The 18,900-nt window shown below is 46.2% G+C and overlaps 1 protein-coding gene across 3 annotated transcripts in view; it reads right to left on the reverse strand.

Annotated features, from left to right (window-relative positions):
- LOC140409247 (receptor expression-enhancing protein 1-like) overlaps positions 1 to 14,871 on the reverse strand; it is a 142,167-nt gene extending 127,296 nt beyond the window's left edge. For 2 of the 3 annotated variants that reach the window (XM_072497577.1, XM_072497575.1), the window contains exon 1: positions 14,590 to 14,871. In XM_072497577.1, the coding sequence (XP_072353678.1) occupies positions 14,590 to 14,621 (32 nt within the window). In that variant the 5' untranslated portion in view covers positions 14,622 to 14,871. Of the gene's footprint in view, positions 1 to 10,982; positions 11,086 to 14,589 lie in introns of those variants that run through there. The other variant, XM_072497578.1, reaches the window with a different exon arrangement.
- Positions 14,872 to 18,900: the final 4,029 nt, after the last annotated feature.

The following is an 18,900-nucleotide window of genomic DNA, read 5'->3' on the forward strand; positions in this document are numbered from 1 at the left end:
GTCTTTTTCTTTTGTTCTTGATTGCCCCTGCTCTGAATCCTTACATAGGTTCCCATCCCCTGCCATATTAGTTTAAACCCTCCCCAACCGCTCTAGCAAGTACCCTCCCAAGGACATCAGTCCCTGTCCTGTCCAGGTGTAATCCATCTCCCAGGCGAGGCCGTTAGTTCAGGGGCGCCGGGTGAATACAGTGTAGACATTTTGTTTTATAAATTTAAAGTACCCAATTCAATTTTTCCAATTAAGGGGCAATTTTGTGTGGCCAATCCACCTACCCTGTACATCTTTGTGTTGTGGGGGCGAAACCTATGCAAACATGTGGAGAATATGCAAACTCCATACGGACAGTGACTCAGAGCCGGGATCGAACCTGGGACCTCGGCGCCGTAAGACCGCAGTGCTATCACTGCGCCACCATGCTGCCTGGCGCAGACATATTTAAATGGGCCTAAGCCCAGTGAGGGCAAAATTCAGATCACAACGTCTTGTGAGGATTTTCGAGGGTCGCGTCGGCTCACCAATTCAGGTGTGACGAGGCCATTAAATCGCACGCATAATCCTTTTTCTCACCACACCTGCCGTGAACAGACGAGAAAAGGTTGCTCTCCTACTGGTGGATTTTGACCAATCAAGAAACAGCGTTTTTGCATTATTTAAAATTCAACTTTTAGCAGTCCTCGTATGCCTCAGAATGAGATTTTTACTTTAATTTAAGGGGATGAGAAAGAGGACTTGCGGCACAGTAGACAGCATCCCTGCCTTTGAACCAGAAGATCTGGTTTCCAATGCCACTCCAGGACTTGATGACCAATATGCGTTCATAATGCACCATATATATACCATATTATTGGGTATTAACTTTTTAATCCTTCCAATGTATGCTAATGGCAGACCATAGAGCAGGAGAGATACCTAGTCAGTCATGTAATAAAAATTGGAGAATCTACCATGACTATCCTTAGCTCCAGGTATGTAAAAATGTGTGTTGCCACAGCAACTTGGGGTGCCGCCTGGCTCAGTCGGTTGGTGGGGATCAGTTGTGCCAACAGCGCAGGGTGTGACCCTTATTCCAGCTGGTGTGGATTTGACACCTGCCTCCTTGCCCTGCCCATGGTAGAGATTGCTGTGCATTGTGTTGGGCCTGCCTTCGGGCAGGGCAGTCAAGAAGGGGAAGAGGGGGATGGTGAACAGGAAGGATAAGATGTGGGGAAAGGAAGGACTAAGAGGGAAAATGGAGACTTGGTTCCTGCTGCTTTATACACAGGCAATCGCGTTCTCTGATATATGGGGGTTTTCATTTGGGGTTTTTTTTGTACACTTGGGAGGATTTCACTTGTATTTGAAAGTCACTATTCTATGTATTTCTATGTGTTTGCCAACTTGCATTTTGGTGGCTTTATTTTTTGCACCTGGCAGCATGTAATTATCAATGATCAATAGTCAAGAACCCACTCAGTAGTCTTGATGCATGTCCACAGCTCCAAACAATGGAGATCCCTGCTTTACGATATTGGGTGTACTATGCTGGAGATTACATTAAAAAATCTACAGTGCATTAAATAAATATTTGTAGAAAATACTCATTAAATATTTCAGCCAATTTCTTTTCTTTAATGTTCCATTTACAATTTTAGCTTCCGATCTAACTTCCCCTGATATTAATAAACCGCTTTTTAAAAATGAGCTTTATGTTTACCATTATTAAGCCCTCTTAACAATTTCGGGGTATGGTGTTTATGATCCAGAGACAGCCAGAGCAGCTGGAGAATTTAGATCCAATGAATTAAATAAATCTGGAATTTAAAAATATTAATAATGGTGACTATGAAACTACTAGATTGTAATAAAAACATCTGTTCACTAATGTCCTTTGGGGAAAAGATCTGGAATTCTTACCTGATCTGGTCTATATGTGACTCCAAAGCAACAATGTAATTTTGGAATCATAGAATCATACAGTACAGAAGGGACCCTTCAGCCCATCAAGTCTGCACTGACAAGAAAATACTCTAAATCTACACTGATCCCACTTCCCAGCGGAAGCCACGAGCAAATTGGCATAGGGTAAATAGAGATCAGGTGAGAGACTAAAGAAGTGTGAGTTTGAAGGGTCGGTTACAAGGGAATACAACTTCAAGGTGAAGGACAGGAGGTTGAGGGGGGAGTTGAGGATATGGCCGCAGAATAGTCGGGTCCGTGGCCACGCATGCGCACAGCACCGTCTGCAGCAGCCGCGCCGTGCAACATGATGCCGGCCGCACAGAGACCCGGCCTGCCAAAAACTGCCCCCTTGTAACCAGCCTCACCACCCCAGACCACCCACCACCAATGACCCCAGCCCCCATCGAAGCCCCCCTGCCAGCGGAACGACTACCCCCCCCCCCCCGATTGTGGTGGCACTGGACTCAGTCCGGAGCCGCCACTCAAGATCCCCGAACGGCGCGGGCACACGTGTCCCACGTCGTCGGACACTCAGTCCATCGGGGGCGGAGCATCAGGGAGGGCCCCAGGTGACATCTGAGGCCGTCCATATGGCGGGTGGTGTACTCCCCGAGTCCGCCATTTTCGAGGGGGCGGAGCATTGCAAAAACAGCGCCGCCCCCGATTCCGGCATAAAGGAGGATTCTTGAACGCGATTTTGGCATCAGCGATCGGAGAATCCAGGCCTCTGTATCTGAATGCACATGGCATTTATAACAAAACAGCTGAATTGATAGCGCAATAGAAATAAATATGTATGATCTGGTATCCATTAAAGAGACATGGCTGCATAATTACAAAGACCGACCTTAATATTCAAGGGCACATGACATTGAGGAAGGACAGGAAGACAGAAAAGGGGGGGTGGGTGTCTCTGTTAATAAAGATGACATTGGTACAATAGAGCAAGAGAAGGCTTTAGTTCTGGGGATCAAGATGTAGAATCAGTTTGGGTAGAGATGAGAAATAGTAGGAAGCCACTTGTGGGAGCGGTTTCTCGACCCTACAACAATAATTACAGTGTACGATGGGATACACAATGCGAGCTTGTGAGAATGGTATGCCGATAATCATGGGTGATTTCAATCCACTTGTAGGCTGGACTAATCAAGGTAACCTGGATGATGAGTTCATATAGTGCTTTCAAAACAATTTCTTAGAGCGGCACGTTTTAGAGCCAACCAGCGAGCAGGCTACACTAGATCTGGTGACGTGTGATGAGACAGGACTAACTTATGACTTCATAGTCTGCAAGGTAACAGTGACCATAATGTGTTTAAATTTCACATTTGGTTTGAGGGAGAAGCGTACATCTTAAGAATAGTGTTTAAAACTTAAGTAGAGGCATGGTTTGTCGATTCAATTAAGACAGCTGGTTAAAGTGAACTGGGAAACCAGGTTTTATTTTTTTTTTTTAATTTTGAGTACCCAATTCATTTATTTTCCAATTAAGGGGTAATTTAGCGTGGCCAATCCACCTAGCTTGCACATGTTTGGATTGTGGAGGCGAAACCCATGCAACCATGGGGAGAATGTGCAAACTCCACACGGACAGTGACCCAGAGCCAGGATCGAACCTGGGACCTTGGCACCGTGAGACAGCAATGCTAACCCACTGCGCCACCATGCTGTCCTGGGAAATCAGGTTAAGGGCTAGGTCAGTAGAAGATATTTAAGGAGATATTTCAGAATACTCAGGAAGGACACGCGAGGCCAGAATTGAACCTGGGACCCTGGAGCTGTGAGGTAGCAGTGCTAACCACTGTGCCATCGTGCCACCCAAGAGCAATAAGAGAAAGCTAGCCAGAATTATAAAAACAGATAGTAAGAGTTTCTACAGGTATCTGAAAAGGAAAAGAGTAATTAAACCAAGCATTGGTCCTCTAGAGAGTGAGTCTGGGGAAGTAAGAATGGAAATTATGAAAAAAGTAGGCAAACTGAACAGATGTTTTACATCTGTCTTCACTGTAGCGGATTCAAAGAAGTGGCTGCTGAGATGGCAAATGCATTGGTTTTAATTTTTTTTAAATCCCTAGATTCAGGAAAGGTCCTATCAGATTGAAAATAGTGAATGTGACTCCGCTACTCAAGATATGAGTGTCACAGAAAACAGGAAACTGCAGGCCAAATCGCTAAACATTTGTCGTAGGGGAAATGCGAGAATCTATTCTTAAGGAGGTTATAGTAGGACACTTAGAAAATCACAATGCACGCAGGCAGAGTGAACATGGTTTTGGTTTTTTAAAATAAATTTAGAGTACCCGATTATTTTTTTTCTAATTAAGGGGCAATTTAGTGTCGCCAATTCACCTACCCTGCACATCTTTTGGGGATGTGGGGTGAGACCCATGCAAACATGCGGAGGATGTGTAAACTCCACACGGACAGTGACCTGGGGCCAGGATCGAATCTGGGTCCTCGGTGCTATGAGTCAGCAGTGCTCACCACTGCGCCAGCGTGCCGCCCTGTGAACATGGTTTTGTAAAAGGGAAATCATGTTTGACTAACTTATAGAGTTCTTTGAGAAAATAATAAATAATGTGGATAAAGGGAAACCTGTGGATGTGGTGTACCTAGCTTTCCAGAGGCACTTAACAAAATGCCACATCAAAGGTTACTACACAAAATAAGAGCTCATGATGTAGGGGATAACATATTAGCATGGAGAGGAGATTGGTTAGCTAACAGGAAACAGAGAATAGGCATAAATAGGTAATTTTTGGGTTGCAAGATGTGACAAGTGGAGTACCAGAGGGATCAGTGCTGAGACCTCATCTGTTACAGTTTATATCAATAACTTGTATGAAGAGACAAAATGTATGGTCGCTAAATTTACTGATGACACGGAGAAAGATAGGAAAGTAAGTCATGAAGAGGACATAGGGAGCCTGCAAAGGGATATAGATATGTTAAGTGAATGGGAGAAAATTGGCAGATGGAGTACAATGTTGGGAGAATGTGAACTTGTGCACTTTGTCTGGAAGAATAGAAAAGCCGTATATCATTTAACTGAAGAGAGATTGCAGAACTCTGATGTACAGAGGGAGCTGGGTATCCTGGTACATGAATCACAAAATGTTAGTATGCAGGTACAACAAGCTAGTGTCACACGGGAGGGTTTAAACTAGTATGGCAGGGGGGTGGGCACGGGAGCAATAGGTCAGAAGGTGAGGGCATTGAGGGAGAACTAGGGAATAGGGACAGTGTGGCTCTGAGGCAGAGCAGACGGGGAAAAGTTGCTGAACACAGCGGGTCTGGTGGCCTGAAGTGCATATGTTTTAATGCAAGGAGCATTACGGGTAAGGCAGATGAACTTAGAGCTTGGATTACTACTTGGAACTATGATGTTGTTGCCATTACAGAGACCTGGTTGAGGGAAGGGCAGGATTGGCAGCTAAACGTTCCAGGATTTAGATGTTTCAGGCGGGATAGAGGGGGATGTAAAAGGGGAGGCGGAGTTGCGCTACTTGTTCGGGAGAATATCACAGCTATACTGCGAGAGGACACCTCAGAGGGCAGTGAGGCTATATGGGTAGAGATCAGGAATAAGAAGGGTGCAGTCACAATGTTGGGGGTATACTACAGGCCTCCCAACAGCCAGCGGGAGATAGAGGAGCAGATAGGTAGACAGATTTTGGAAAAGAGTAAAAACAACAGGGTTGTGGTGATGGGAGACTTCAACTTCCCCAATATTGACTGGGACTCACTTAGTGCCAGGGGCTTAGACGGGGCGGAGTTTGTAAGGAGCATCCAGGAGGGCTTCTTAAAACAATATGTAAACAGTCCAACTAGGGAAGGGGCGGTACTGGACCTGGTATTGGGGAATGAGCCCGGCCAGGTGGTAGATGTTTCAGTAGGGGAGCATTTCGGTAACAGTGACCACAATTCAGTAAGTTTTAAAGTACTGGTGGACAAGGATAAGAGTGGTCCGAGGATGAATGTGCTAAATTGGGGGAAGGCTAATTATAACAATATTAGGCGGGAACTGAAGAACATAGATTGGGGGCGGATGTTTGAGGGCAAATCAACATCTGACATGTGGGAGGCTTTCAAGTGTCAGTTGAAAGGAATACAGGACAGGCATGTTCCTGTGAGGAAGAAAGATAAATACGGCAATTTTCGGGAACCTTGGATGACAAGTGATATTGTAGGCCTCGTCAAAAAGAAAAAGGAGGCATTTGTCAGGGCTAAAAGGCTGGGAACAGACGAAGCCTGTGTGGCATATAAGGAAAGTAGGAAGGAACTTAAGCAAGGAGTCAGGAGGGCTAGAAGGGGTCATGAAAAGTCATTGGCAAATAGGGTTAAGGAAAATCCCAAGGCTTTTTACACGTACATAAAAAGCAAGAGGGTAGCCAGGGAAAGGGTTGGCCCACTGAAGGATAGGCAAGGGAATCTATGTGTGGAGCCAGAGGAAATGGGCGAGGTACTAAATGAATACTTTGCATCAGTATTCACCAAAGAGAAGGAATTGGTAGATGTTGAGTCTGGAGAAGGGGGTGTAGATAGCCTGGGTCACATTGTGATCCAAAAAGACGAGGTGTTGGGTGTCTTAAAAAATATTAAGGTAGATAAGTCCCCAGGGCCTGATGGGATCTACCCCAGAATACTGAAGGAGGCTGGAGAGGAAATTGCTGAGGCCTTGACAGAAATCTTTGGATCCTCGCTGTCTTCAGGGGATGTCCCGGAGGACTGGAGAATAGCCAATGTTGTTCCTCTGTTTAAGAAGGGTAGCAAGGATAATCCCGGGAACTACAGGCCGGTGAGCCTTACTTCAGTGGTAGGGAAATTACTGGAGAGAATTCTTCGAGACAGGATCTACTCCCATTTGGAAGCAAATGGACGTATTAGTGAGAGGCAGCACGGTTTTGTGAAGGGGAGGTCGTGTCTCACTAACTTGATAGAGTTTTTCGAGGAGGTCACTAAGATGATTGATGCAGGTAGGGCAGTAGATGTTGTCTATATGGACTTCAGTAAGGCCTTTGACAAGGTCCCTCATGGTAGACTAGTACAAAAGGTGAAGTCACACGGGATCAGGGGTGAACTGGCAAGGTGGATACAGAACTGGCTAGGCCATAGAAGGCAGAGGGTAGCAATGGAGGGATGCTTTTCTAATTGGAGGGCTGTGACCAGTGGTGTTCCACAGGGATCAGTGCTGGGACCTTTGCTATTTGTAGTATATATAAATGATTTGGAGGAAAATGTAACTGGTCTGATTAGTAAGTTTGCAGACGACACAAAGGTTGGTGGAATTGCGGATAGCGATGAGGACTGTCTGAGGATACAGCAGGATTTAGATTGTCTGGAGACTTGGGCGGAGAGATGGCAGATGGAGTTTAATCCGGACAAATGTGAGGTAATGCATTTTGGAAGGGCTAATGCAGGTAGGGAATATACAGTGAATGGTAGAACCCTCAAGAGTATTGAAAGTCAAAGAGATCTAGGAGTACAGATCCACAGGTCATTGAAAGGGGCAACACAGGTGGAGAAGGTAGTCAAGAAGGCATACGGCATGCTTGACTTCATTGGCCGGGGCATTGAGTATAAGAATTGGCAAGTCATGTTGCAGCTGTATAGAACCTTAGTTAGGCCACACTTGGAGTATAGTGTTCAATTCTGGTCGCCACACTACCAGAAGGATGTGGAGGCTTTAGAGAGGGTGCAGAAGAGATTTACCAGAATGTTGCCTGGTATGGAGGGCATAAGCTATGAGGAGCGATTGAATAAACTCGGTTTGTTCTCACTGGAACAAAGGAGGTTGAGGGGCGACCTGATAGAGGTATACAAAATTATGAGGGGCATAGACAGAGTGGATAGTCAGAGGCTTTTCCCCAGGGTAGAGGGGTCAATTACTAGGGGGCATAGGTTTAAGGTGAGAGGGGCAAGGTTTAGAGTAGATGTACGAGGCAAGTTTTTTACGCAGAGGGTAGTGGGTGCCTGGAACTCGCTACCAGAGGAGGTAGTGGAAGCAGGGACGATAGGGACATTTAAGGGGCATCTTGACAAATATATGAATAGGATGGGAATAGAAGGATACGGACCCAGGAAGTGTAGAAGATTGTAGTTGAGTCGGGCAGTATGGTCGGCACGGGCTTGGAGGGCCGAAGGGCCTGTTCCTGTGCTGTACATTTCTTTGTTCTTTGTTCTTTGATGGCAAATGGAATGTTGTTGTTTATTGTCAGTGGAATGGAACTAAATGATGCTTTGCTACAGTTACCACATTTAGAGTATTGTGTACAGTTTAGGTCTCTTTATTTAAGAAAGGATGGAAATGTGTTTGAATAGTTCAGAATGCGTGGGTTTCCTCCGGGTGCTCCAGCTTCCTCCCACAGTTCAAAGATGTGCAGGTAAGGTGGATTGGCCATGCTAAATTGCCCTTAATGTCCAAAAAGCTTAGGTGGTGTTACTGGGTTACGGGGCTAGGGTGGAAGTATGGGCTTAGGGAGGGTGCTCCTTCCAAGGACTGTTGCAGACTCGATGGGCCGAATGGCCTCCTTCTGCACTATAAATTCTATGAAAAGGTGAACTCAGCTTATACCTGAGATGGGGGCAGGTGATTATCTTATGAGGAAACGTTGGACAGGTTGGGCTTGTATCCGTTGGAGTTTCGAAGAATGAGAGGTGATCTTATTGAAACATATGTGATCTTGAGGGGATTTGACAGCGTGTATGCTGAGAGGATGTTTCCCCTTGTGGGAGAGTCTAGAATGAGGGATATAGTTTAAAAATAAGGAATCTCCAATTTAAGGCAGATGAGTAGAACTTCTTTCTCTCAGAGGGTTTTATTTAGAATTCTCTTCCCCAGAGAGCTTTAGAAGCAGGGTCATTGAATATTTTTAAGAGAGATTCTTAATTGATAGGGGAGTCAAAGGTTATCGGGGGTAGACAGGAAATTGGAGTTGAAGCCACAATCAGATCAACCATGGTCATACTGAATGGCGGAGTAGGCTCAAGGGGCCAAATGCTCTTTGTTCAAATGTGATGAGCTAAATGGTCTCCTTCTGCACTGCAGGAATTCTAAACTATCTCTTTAGAGCCTTTCTTCGCAGACTATTCTTTACATATCCTCTGGAAAGTAATTAGGAATGGGAATCCTGGCTAATTTTTTTCATCCTTGCTTTAGTGGCATTGATATCAACTATAGGATCCCAATAGTACTAAAGACCTGTCCTCTAGCACCCCTAGCCAGGCTATTTCAGTAGAGCTACAACACTGGCATCTGCCCAGCAATATTGCCTGGTATGCCCTGAGCCAAAAAGTAGGACAGATCCAACCCAGCCAATTACCACCCCACCAGTCTAGTCTCGCTCATCAGTAAAGTGATGGAAGGGGTCATCAACAGCACTATTAGAGATCACTGATATTCACTTTGGGTCCCACCAAGGTCAATCAACTCCTGACCTCATTACTGCCTTGGTTCAAACATGTACAAAAGTGCTGAATTCCAGAGATGACTGTCCTTGATATCAAGACTGCATTTGACAGTATGGCATCAAGGACCCTAGCAAAACTGGAGTAAATGGGAATTGGGGGAAACTCTCCACTGGTTGGAGTCATACCCAACCCACAGGAAAGTGGTTGAGGTTGTTGAAGGTCAGTCAACTCGGGTCCAGGACATCACTGCAAGAATTCCTCAAGGTAGTGCCCTAGGCCCAACCATCTTCAACTGTTTCATCAATGGCCTTCCTTCCATCTTAAGGTCAGAAGTGGGGATGTTTGCTGACGATTACACAATGTTCAGCACCATCCACCTCAGATACTGAAGCAGTCCATGTCCAAATGCAGCAAGACCTGAAAAATATCCAGGCTTGGGCTGACAAGTAGCAAGTAACATTCACACCACACAAGTTCCAGGCAATGATAATTTTCAATGACAGAAGATCTAACCATTGCCCCTTGACATTCAATGGCATCACCATTGTTAAATCCCCCACTATCAACTTCTGGGGCGTTAGCAAACACCCAAAACTGAACTGGACTAGCCAAAGGATCACTGTGGCTACATGAGCAGGTCAAAGGCTAGGAATCTGGGTGTAAGTAACTCACCACCTGACCCCCCCCTCCAAAGCCTGTCCACCATCTACAAGGCACAAGTTAGGAGCGTGACAGAACACTCTCCACTTGCTTGGATGACTGCAGCTCCAACAATACTCCAGACGCTCAACACCATCCAGGACAAAACAGCCCGCTTGTTTGGCACCCCTTCCACAAACATTCACTGTCTCCACCATCGTCGCACAATAACAGCAGTGTGTACCATCTAGACTCCTTAGGAAGCACCTTCCAAACCCATGACACTACCATCTAGAAGAGGGCAGTAGATACATGGGAACATCACCTGAAAGTCCTCCTTCAAGCCACTCGCCATCCTGACTTGAACAAATATCACCCTTCTTTCAGTGTCACTGGGTCAAAATCTTGGAATTCGCCCCCTAACAGCCCTGTGGATGCACTTACACCAAATGGACTGCAGTGGCTCATCTTGGCAGCTCAGCACCACCTTCTCAAGAGCAATTAGAGATGGGGAGTAAATAAATGCTGGCCTAGCCAGCGAAGCCCACATCACATGAATAAATTTTAAAAGATGCTAAAATTCCACAACTCAGACTGATCAATCAGCAGGAATGAAACCGGGCACCCTCTGGGCAGGTCCACAGGATGGAACTGGGTGACAGGAGAGGGGAACAGAACCCAAAATAAATTATTCAAATCCAGTCCCAAACCTACATGAGAATGTGGTTGCGGGGACGCTAACAATCTTGAGGTAAGTGGTTCAATTGAATAAAGAGTGAGCCTATTGGGAATAAATCCAAACTCCAGCACCTGAAAGGATGCAGATAATGTTGGTTTGCCAGACCACTTCTGACAGTATCGATCCCCCGGGCTGCAGGGAATAGGCCCTGCTGGAGCAGATGGCCTGTGAGTCAACTGAGACCCCCTTTGCACCTGACCTTTAGTTGTCTGCAGAGAGAGGGACCGGACTAGAATGCTGCAAATTAGCTTACCGTTAAGGCACTCAAATTCTCATTTTACAAGGCTTGGGATGGAGAGACAGTGGCAGCACAGCACAGTGAAAAATCCTGCCTGGACAGTTTAGCTGGAATACTCCTCAGACGCCACGCCCTGTGCCTGACACCACACGCAGTATACTCTCCCGCTCTTTCCTGTATTTGGTATTCCTGTCCACTGACAGCAACAGACTCATCCAGAAACATTTCGTTCTAGCTGCGATTTTCCTTAATTTAACACCGCCCCCCCCCCCCCCCCAATCCCGCCAAATACCATCACCCCCGGGCTTTCGTTTATCATCACTTATTGTTAGTATATATCCGAAATATTTTTTTCCTCAATCCGGGCGTTTATTTAGGATGATGGATGGGCTCGGGGAACAAGGGCTCGGTTGCCAAGGGCTGGACAAGCGCTGAGTCAGCAGCAAACGCCGACTTGATGCTGGAACAAATAAGGAGGCGCCTGAAACCTTCAGTTCCCTCACAGGACAGGGGTTCTCTCGCCATCCATTTCACACCCTTTCCTTTGTTTCCACAAAGCATGCGGGTGAAACTCATTTACATGTTTTTTTTAAAAACTCATTTGACATTGATTCATTTTCGTTTCCACCACATCCACAGTGTGCACGTGCAACAGTCAGAATCGCATGAGGCACTGTGTAAATATATTGTACTGTAAATATATTGTACACAGTGCTATCCAAAGATGCGCAGGTTAGGTGGATTGGCCACGATCAATGCGCAGGATTACGGGAATAGGGTGGGGGAGTGGGCCCAGGTGGGGTTCTCTTTGGGAGGGTCGGTGCAGACTCGATGGGCTGAATGGCCTCCTTCTGCCCTGTAGGGATTCTGTGATCCTATAATCGCAGAATTTTGCAGCACAGAGTGAAAATCACTCTGCTTTTTATTGGGGGAGGTTGCTGCAGTTTGGGTCATGGGTTTTGCTTGCTGCAGTTTCAGGAGACTCATTTTCAACACACACACTAAATAAAGTAAGAAGTCTTACAACACCAGGTTAAAGTCCTGATGTGGAGATGCCGGCGTTGGACTGGGGTGAGCACAGTAAGAAGTCTTACAACACCAGGTTAAAGTCCAACAGGTTTGTTTCGCTGTCACTAGCTTTCGGAGCGCTGCTCCTTCCTCACTTGAAAGCTAGTGACATCGAAACAAACCTGTTGGACTTTAACCTGGTGTTGTAAGACTTCTTACTGTGCTCACCCCAGTCCAACGCCGGCATCTCCACATCACTGTAAATAAGCTTATCTTTGCCTTGCAGTTGCTTTGTTTGTTCTGAGTCCTGCGATTAATCATGCCCCGTCTTACCCCTCAAGAACTGAAGTAACGGTGTCAGTGGACACTCTGCACAGAGGAATGCCATTCAGTCTATCTCATCAATGCCGACACTCACAGGCAGCCATCCAATTAGTTCTGTACCCTTATAATTGATTCTTACTCAAATATTTCCACTTCTCTTTTAAATGGTATCGCTGGGTCGTGAACATGTTTTATTGAGTGGCTGGGACTGTGGCTTATCCCAAAGGTTGATAGCAGCTAATAATAATAATAATAGTAAGTTTGTCCAGATCTGATACCTAATGGAGGCCTAGTGTGTTTGGGCTGTGACAGTATCTGATGTACTGGATGTAGTCAGGGACATGTATATTTGGGCCGTAGGCCTGTTTTTAGCTGTGCTACTGCCTGATTTATTTGAGCCATATCAGGGCCTGATGCGTTTGGATTAAGTCAAGGCCTAGTTTGTTAGGGCTGTGTTAGTGCTTGGCAGTGTTAGTGCTTGGCATGTCTATAGGCTGTGTTAGGACCTGGCATATTTGGACTATATTGAGGATTTAGTTGAGCTGTGCTTGGGCCTGCTTTGTTTGGGCTATAGCAGGGTCTGGTGTGTTTAGACTGTGGCAGGGCCTGTGTGTTTGGACTGCGCCATTGTTTTTTTTTGTTCAGGCAATGTTCTTGAGAGGTTGGATCCCATTAATGATGAGGGATACCAATGTATCCTGATTAAATATCAGATTCAATTTTTGGTACAAAATAATGCAGATGCTGGAAATCAAGACATGGGTTAGACAGTGATTAAGGTTACCAACCCTCCAGGTTTGCCCGAGCTGGAATCTCCAGGGACCGGGAGAAACATCACAGGCGTCCTAAAAGTAAAATTGTGCTTCTTTGAACATTTTTGTCTCCTAGTTGTAAAGTATTAAGAGTCGGAGAAAAAAGGGTTGTCTATTGGGTGGGGCGTTTGGATACAGGAGGTCAAATCTCCAGGAATAAGTCCAGCCAGAGTTGGCAATCTTCGAGGGTAGAGAGGGTGGGTGAAGATCTCTGCCCCCACCCCCCCCCCCCCACCCATTCTGTAATTCTGTTTTATTAATTCTGTGAAAGCAGCAGATCAGTGGCCCTGTTTCTGCTCATGCTGCAGGCACTTAAAGCCAAATTGTTGCTTTAACCGAGACAAAAATAAAACATGAAAATAAACGTCAGGACAGGCGAGCCAGCTGAGCTTTCAATAACAATCCCAGTTCGATCAATCCCCCCACTGCCCGCGTGGAACCCATTTATTGCACGGGCTGTGTCTCCCGTCCGCTTTATTCACCGCAAATAAGAACAAAAGGCCTCCCTAAAAATGTCCCTTTGAAAAAACGAAGCGACAAGACTGGACTGATTGAGAGCAGAAACACCCAGGTTGCATCCAACCAGCAGTCCGCATTCTCTCTCACTTTTTAAAAAGTGCTCCGATTATTTTAAAAATCCCACACAGCCTGTCTGTCCCTTCTTCCCCTTCAACCTGCGGTGTAGGTATGGCAGGCGCTAGCTGAATGCAGACCAGCTGCTGGCCTGCTGGCCTGATAGATAGCATAGCCCAACAACTCCGGAGAAACTCGATCGGTGTCAGGCTGATAATAAATCCGTTTAAGGCAAGCGAGAGCAACAACTTGTGATCCAGATTGGGGGAGGGAGGGAACTGGAATATTTAAAGGGAGCAGTAATTCCAGTTTCACCTCTCTCTCTCTCCCTCAGATACCAACAAGTCAACCGGCTCTCAACACACACACACACAACAAAAAAACACCATCGAGATCCATTTCCAATCTTGAGCGCGAGGTGACTGAAAGGGACCTGGAATCCGCGCAGTGCTCAGAGGCACTCCCCAACCTGTGCAGACTGTCCTTGGGTGACTGCGGGCGCACCCAGCAGCAAGTCACCCCTCACCAACGATGACAGCATTATTTTTAGGGCTCTGCGTTTAGAATGATGTTTATCTCTGCAAAATGGTTCAGGGAAACACGCGTGATACTAATTTTTCTGTACATATTTATAATCAGAAGGAACATTCCCCAGGCTGACACACACACATTCCAAGTCACACGAGAGATTGTTTTAGAGCTGGAGGGAGGGAGATTTCAGTTTTTAGAGGGTGGTTATATTATAAGTCGATGGCTAAGCGAGCAGCCTTTACCGAACCGTTCACATCCACATTTTCTTTTGACAGCTTCACTGTCAGAACGATTTACAGGTTGAGGGTTTTAAAAAAAAATAAGCGCTTCGATTTTTAAAAAAAAGAAACACCTTAAAATCCTGCAATACTCACACGACTAGTCTAGAGATGATCCATGACACCATGGCGGTTGTAAAGGGGGGTTGTTTGTCTGGAGAGTGGAAAAAAAAGGCGAGGGAGGAGTTTCTCTCACTCTAACGGAACCCAGGGCTCAACCATTCGCCTGCTTCGTCACCGCGAACCGTCAAGTGGGAGGAAAGAGGGAGCATTGCTCCACATGGCCCCCCTCTCCCCTGCTACCCAGACTCAACGCTGCCACAGAGGGGGGTGGGTGCAATCTGCACACACAGACCGCCACTCGGAGCCCGTCTGTCGCCCTGCTGCACGAGGGTGACAACACTGGTACATTGTACCTTATCCCCACCCCCAAGACCACCCACAGTGCGGTTACACTGGAATAAACCATGAAGTTATCCATCTCCACGTCAGGTGCATTTATGCGGCAGCTTGAAGCATAGCCACACGGGGGTGGGGGGGGGGGTTAATTGCCCCCCCCCCCCCCCCCCCCACGGCCACGATGGGCCGAACAGTTCTCTTCTCTGCTGCATCGGATGGGAAGTGAAAATGAAAGTGGCCATGGTCTCCCAGAAGATCATATGTGACTGTTCTCCCATCTGATAAAGCTGGTGGCGATTTAATCAGAAGGTCACCACACCTCAGGCCAGATTCTTGGATACATGAAGTCGGCACAGGAATTAAACCCGCGGCTGTTGGCCTCGCTCTCCATCACGAACCAACCAACTGAGCTAACCAACAACCCCCCCCACCAAAAAAAAGCTACCATATTCCCAGAGGACCATAGGCTGCTCTCCTCTCTAAGAGAGAGCTGACTGGTGGTGATTTAACCTGAGGGTCACCACACCTCAGCACGACAGGCAAGGTTGAGAAGGCAGTTTTTATAGGGTAGTTATATATATAAATTGATGGCTAATCGAGGAGCGTGAATTACCTCAGCCGCAACAGGAATTGAACCCACACTTTTGGCATCCTCTGCATCACAAGCCAGCCGTTCAGCTGAAAGAGCTAGCCAACCCGCTCAGATGCATCAGGTACATACAAATTGAAACACGGCCGCTGACAGATTATTTCAGTTTGACAGATTGGGGCAGAGCAGGGGCATAACAAAGAGAGAAATAAGGAAAGAGAGGATCAAATATGAAAGTAGGCTAGCCAGTAACATTAGGAATGATAGTAAACGTTTCTTTCAATACATTAAAAACGAACGGGAGGCAAAAGTAGACATTGGGCCGCTCCAAAATGACGCTGGTAATCTAGTGATGGGAGACAAGGAAATAGCTGAGGAACTAAATAAGTACTTTGCGTCAGTCTTCACAGTAGAAAGACATGAGTAATATCCCAACAATTCAGGAGAGTCAGGGGGCAGAGTTGATATGGTAGCCATCACAAAGGAGAAAGTGCTAGAGAAACTAAGAGGTCTAAAAATTTATAAATCTCCAGGCCCAGATGGGCTACATCCTAGAGTTCGAAAGGAGATAGCTGAAGAAATAGTGGAGGCGTTAATTATGATCATTCAAAAGTCACTGGAGTCAGGGAAAGTCCCAGAGGATTGGAAAATTGCTGTTATAACCCCCCTGTTCAAGAAGGGAACGAGAAAAAAGATGGAAAATTATAGGCCAATTAGCCTAACCTCAGTTGTTGGCAAGATTCTAGAATCCATCGTTAAGGATGAGATTTCTAAATTCTTGGAAGTGCAGGGTCGGATTAGGACAAGTCAGCATGGATTTAGTAAGGGGAGGTCGTGCCTGACAAACCTGTTAGAGTTCTTTGAAGAGATAACAAATAGGTTAGACCAAGGACAGCCAATGGATGTTATCTATCTTGACTTCCAAAAGGCCTTTGATAAGGTGTCTCACGGGAGACTGCTGAGTAAAATAAGGACCCATGGTTTTCGAGGCAAGGTACTAACATGGATTGACGATTGGCTGTCAGGCAGAAGGCAGAGAGTTGGGATAAAAGGTTCTTTTTCGGAATGGCAACCGGTGACGAGTGGTGTCCCGCAGGGTTCAGTGTTGGGGCCACAGCTGTTCTCTTTATATATTAACGATCTAGATGACGGGACGGGGGGCATTCTGGCTAGGTTTGCCGATGATACAAAGATAGGTGGAGGGGCAGGTAGTATTGAGGAGGTGCGGAGGCTGCAGAAAGATTTAGACAGTTTAGGAGAGTGGTCCAAGAAATGGCTGATGAAATTCAATGCGGGCAAGTGCGAGGTCTTGCACTTTGGAAAAAAGAATAGAGGCATGGTTTATTTTCTATACGGTGACAAAATTCATAATGCTGAAGTGCAAAGGGACTTGGGAGTCCTAGTCCAGGATTCTCTAAAGGTAAACTTGCAGGTTGAGTCCGTAATTAAGAAAGCAAATGCAATATTGTCATTTATCTCAAGAGGCTTGGAATATAAAAGCAGGGATGTACTTCTGAAGCTTTATAAAGCATTAGTTAGGCCCCATTTAGAATACTGTGAGCAACTTTGGGCCCCACACCTCAGGAAGGACATACTGGCACTGGAGCGGGTCCAGCGGAGATTCACACGGATGATCCCAGGAATGGTAGGCCTAACATACGATGAACGTCTGAGCATCCTGGGATTATATTCATTGGAGTTTAGGAGGTTGAGGGGAGATCTAATAGAAACTTACAAGATAATGAATGGCTTAGATAGGGTGGACGTAGGGAAGTTGTTTCCATCAGCAGGGGAGACTAGGACCCGGGGGCACAGCCTTAGAATAAAAGGGAGTCACTTTAGAACAGAGATGAGGAGAAATTTCTTCAGCCAGAGAGTGGTGGGTCTGTGGAATTCATTGCCACAGAGGGCGGTGGAGGCCGTGACGCTGAGTGTCTTTAAGACAGAAGTTGATAAATTCTTGATTTCTCAAGGAATTAAGGGCTATGGAGAGAGAGTAGGTAAATGGAGTTGAAATCAGCCATGATTGAATGGTGGAGTGGACTCGATGGGCCGAATGGCCTTACGTCCGCTCCTATGTCTTATGGTCTTATACGTTTCAGCCAGGCAAAAGTGGGAAAAGACTGACTGCTGAGCATGTCATGATATGCAAACATGCACAAAATGATATACAGACAGGCAGCTAATGAACACAGAGAACAGGACATGGCCAATGAGCAGGCAGGACACTCAGGGGTGGTATCTCACTATAAAAGGCATGAGGCACTCACACTCTGCCTCTTTCCACTGATGAACATCTACAGAGTGAGTCAGGGTGTATGTACAGTATCACACCTCCAGCACGTGGCTAAGAGCTAGTCTGGTTCAGACAGAGTAACCAGACTTAGGTTAGCAGAGAGTCGAACTCATAGAGAACTTTGCTAACTGTGCTACTAGTTCAATAAATCAGATTGAACTAACTTCAAGGTCTGGTGTTTCTTTTGGTCAAAGCTGCATCCAGTTGCAGTCTGTGTTATCCCAGAGTGCATAACACATCAGGGCAATGTTTCTTTACTCAGGATAGGGAGTCTTTGGAATGCCCAGGGTCTCTGCACTCGTTCAAGAGGACATTGGCTAGGGCAGAAATCACATCACATAAAAGGTGAATAGAGTCATAGCATGGTAACAGCACAGAAGGAGGCCATTTGGCCTGTCATGTCTATGCTGCCCCCCTGAAGAGGCAATGCGCCTAGTGCCACCCCCTGTCTTTTCCCCAGTAGCCTGCAAACATTTCCTTTTCAGATAATGATCTAATTCCCTTTTGAATTCCTCAATAATAATAATTGTCACAAGTAGGCTTACATTAACACTGCAATGAAGTTACTGTGAAAAGCCCCTAGTCACCACATTCCGGCGCCGGTTCAGGTACACGGAGGGAGAATTCAGAATGTCCAAATTACCTAATAGCACGTCTTTTGGGGCTTGTGAGAGGAAACCGGATAACCCGGAGGAAACCCACGCAGACACAAGGAGAACGTGCAGACTCCGCACAGACAGTGACCCGAGCCAGGAATTGAACCTGGGATCCTGGCGCTGTGAGGCAAATTGACCCTGTCTCCATTTCACCTCAGGTAGTGCATTCCGGATTAAGAATATAAGAACATAAGAACTAGGAGCAGGAGTAGGCCATCTGGCCCTTCGAGCCTGCTCCGCCATTCAGTGAGATTATGGCTAATCTTTTGTGGACTCAGCGCCACATTCCTGCCCGAACACCATAACCCTTAATCCCTTTATTCTTCAAAATTATCTATCTTTATCTTGAAAACATTTAATGAAGGAGCCTCAACTGCTTCACTGGGCAGGGAATACATAACACTTTGGGTGAAGAAGTTCCTCCTAAACTCAGTTCTACATCTACTTTCCCTTATTTTGAGGCTATG

This window comes from Scyliorhinus torazame, chromosome 3 (assembly GCF_047496885.1).
Source record: "Scyliorhinus torazame isolate Kashiwa2021f chromosome 3, sScyTor2.1, whole genome shotgun sequence".
Classification (NCBI taxonomy): Eukaryota; Metazoa; Chordata; class Chondrichthyes; order Carcharhiniformes; family Scyliorhinidae; genus Scyliorhinus; species Scyliorhinus torazame.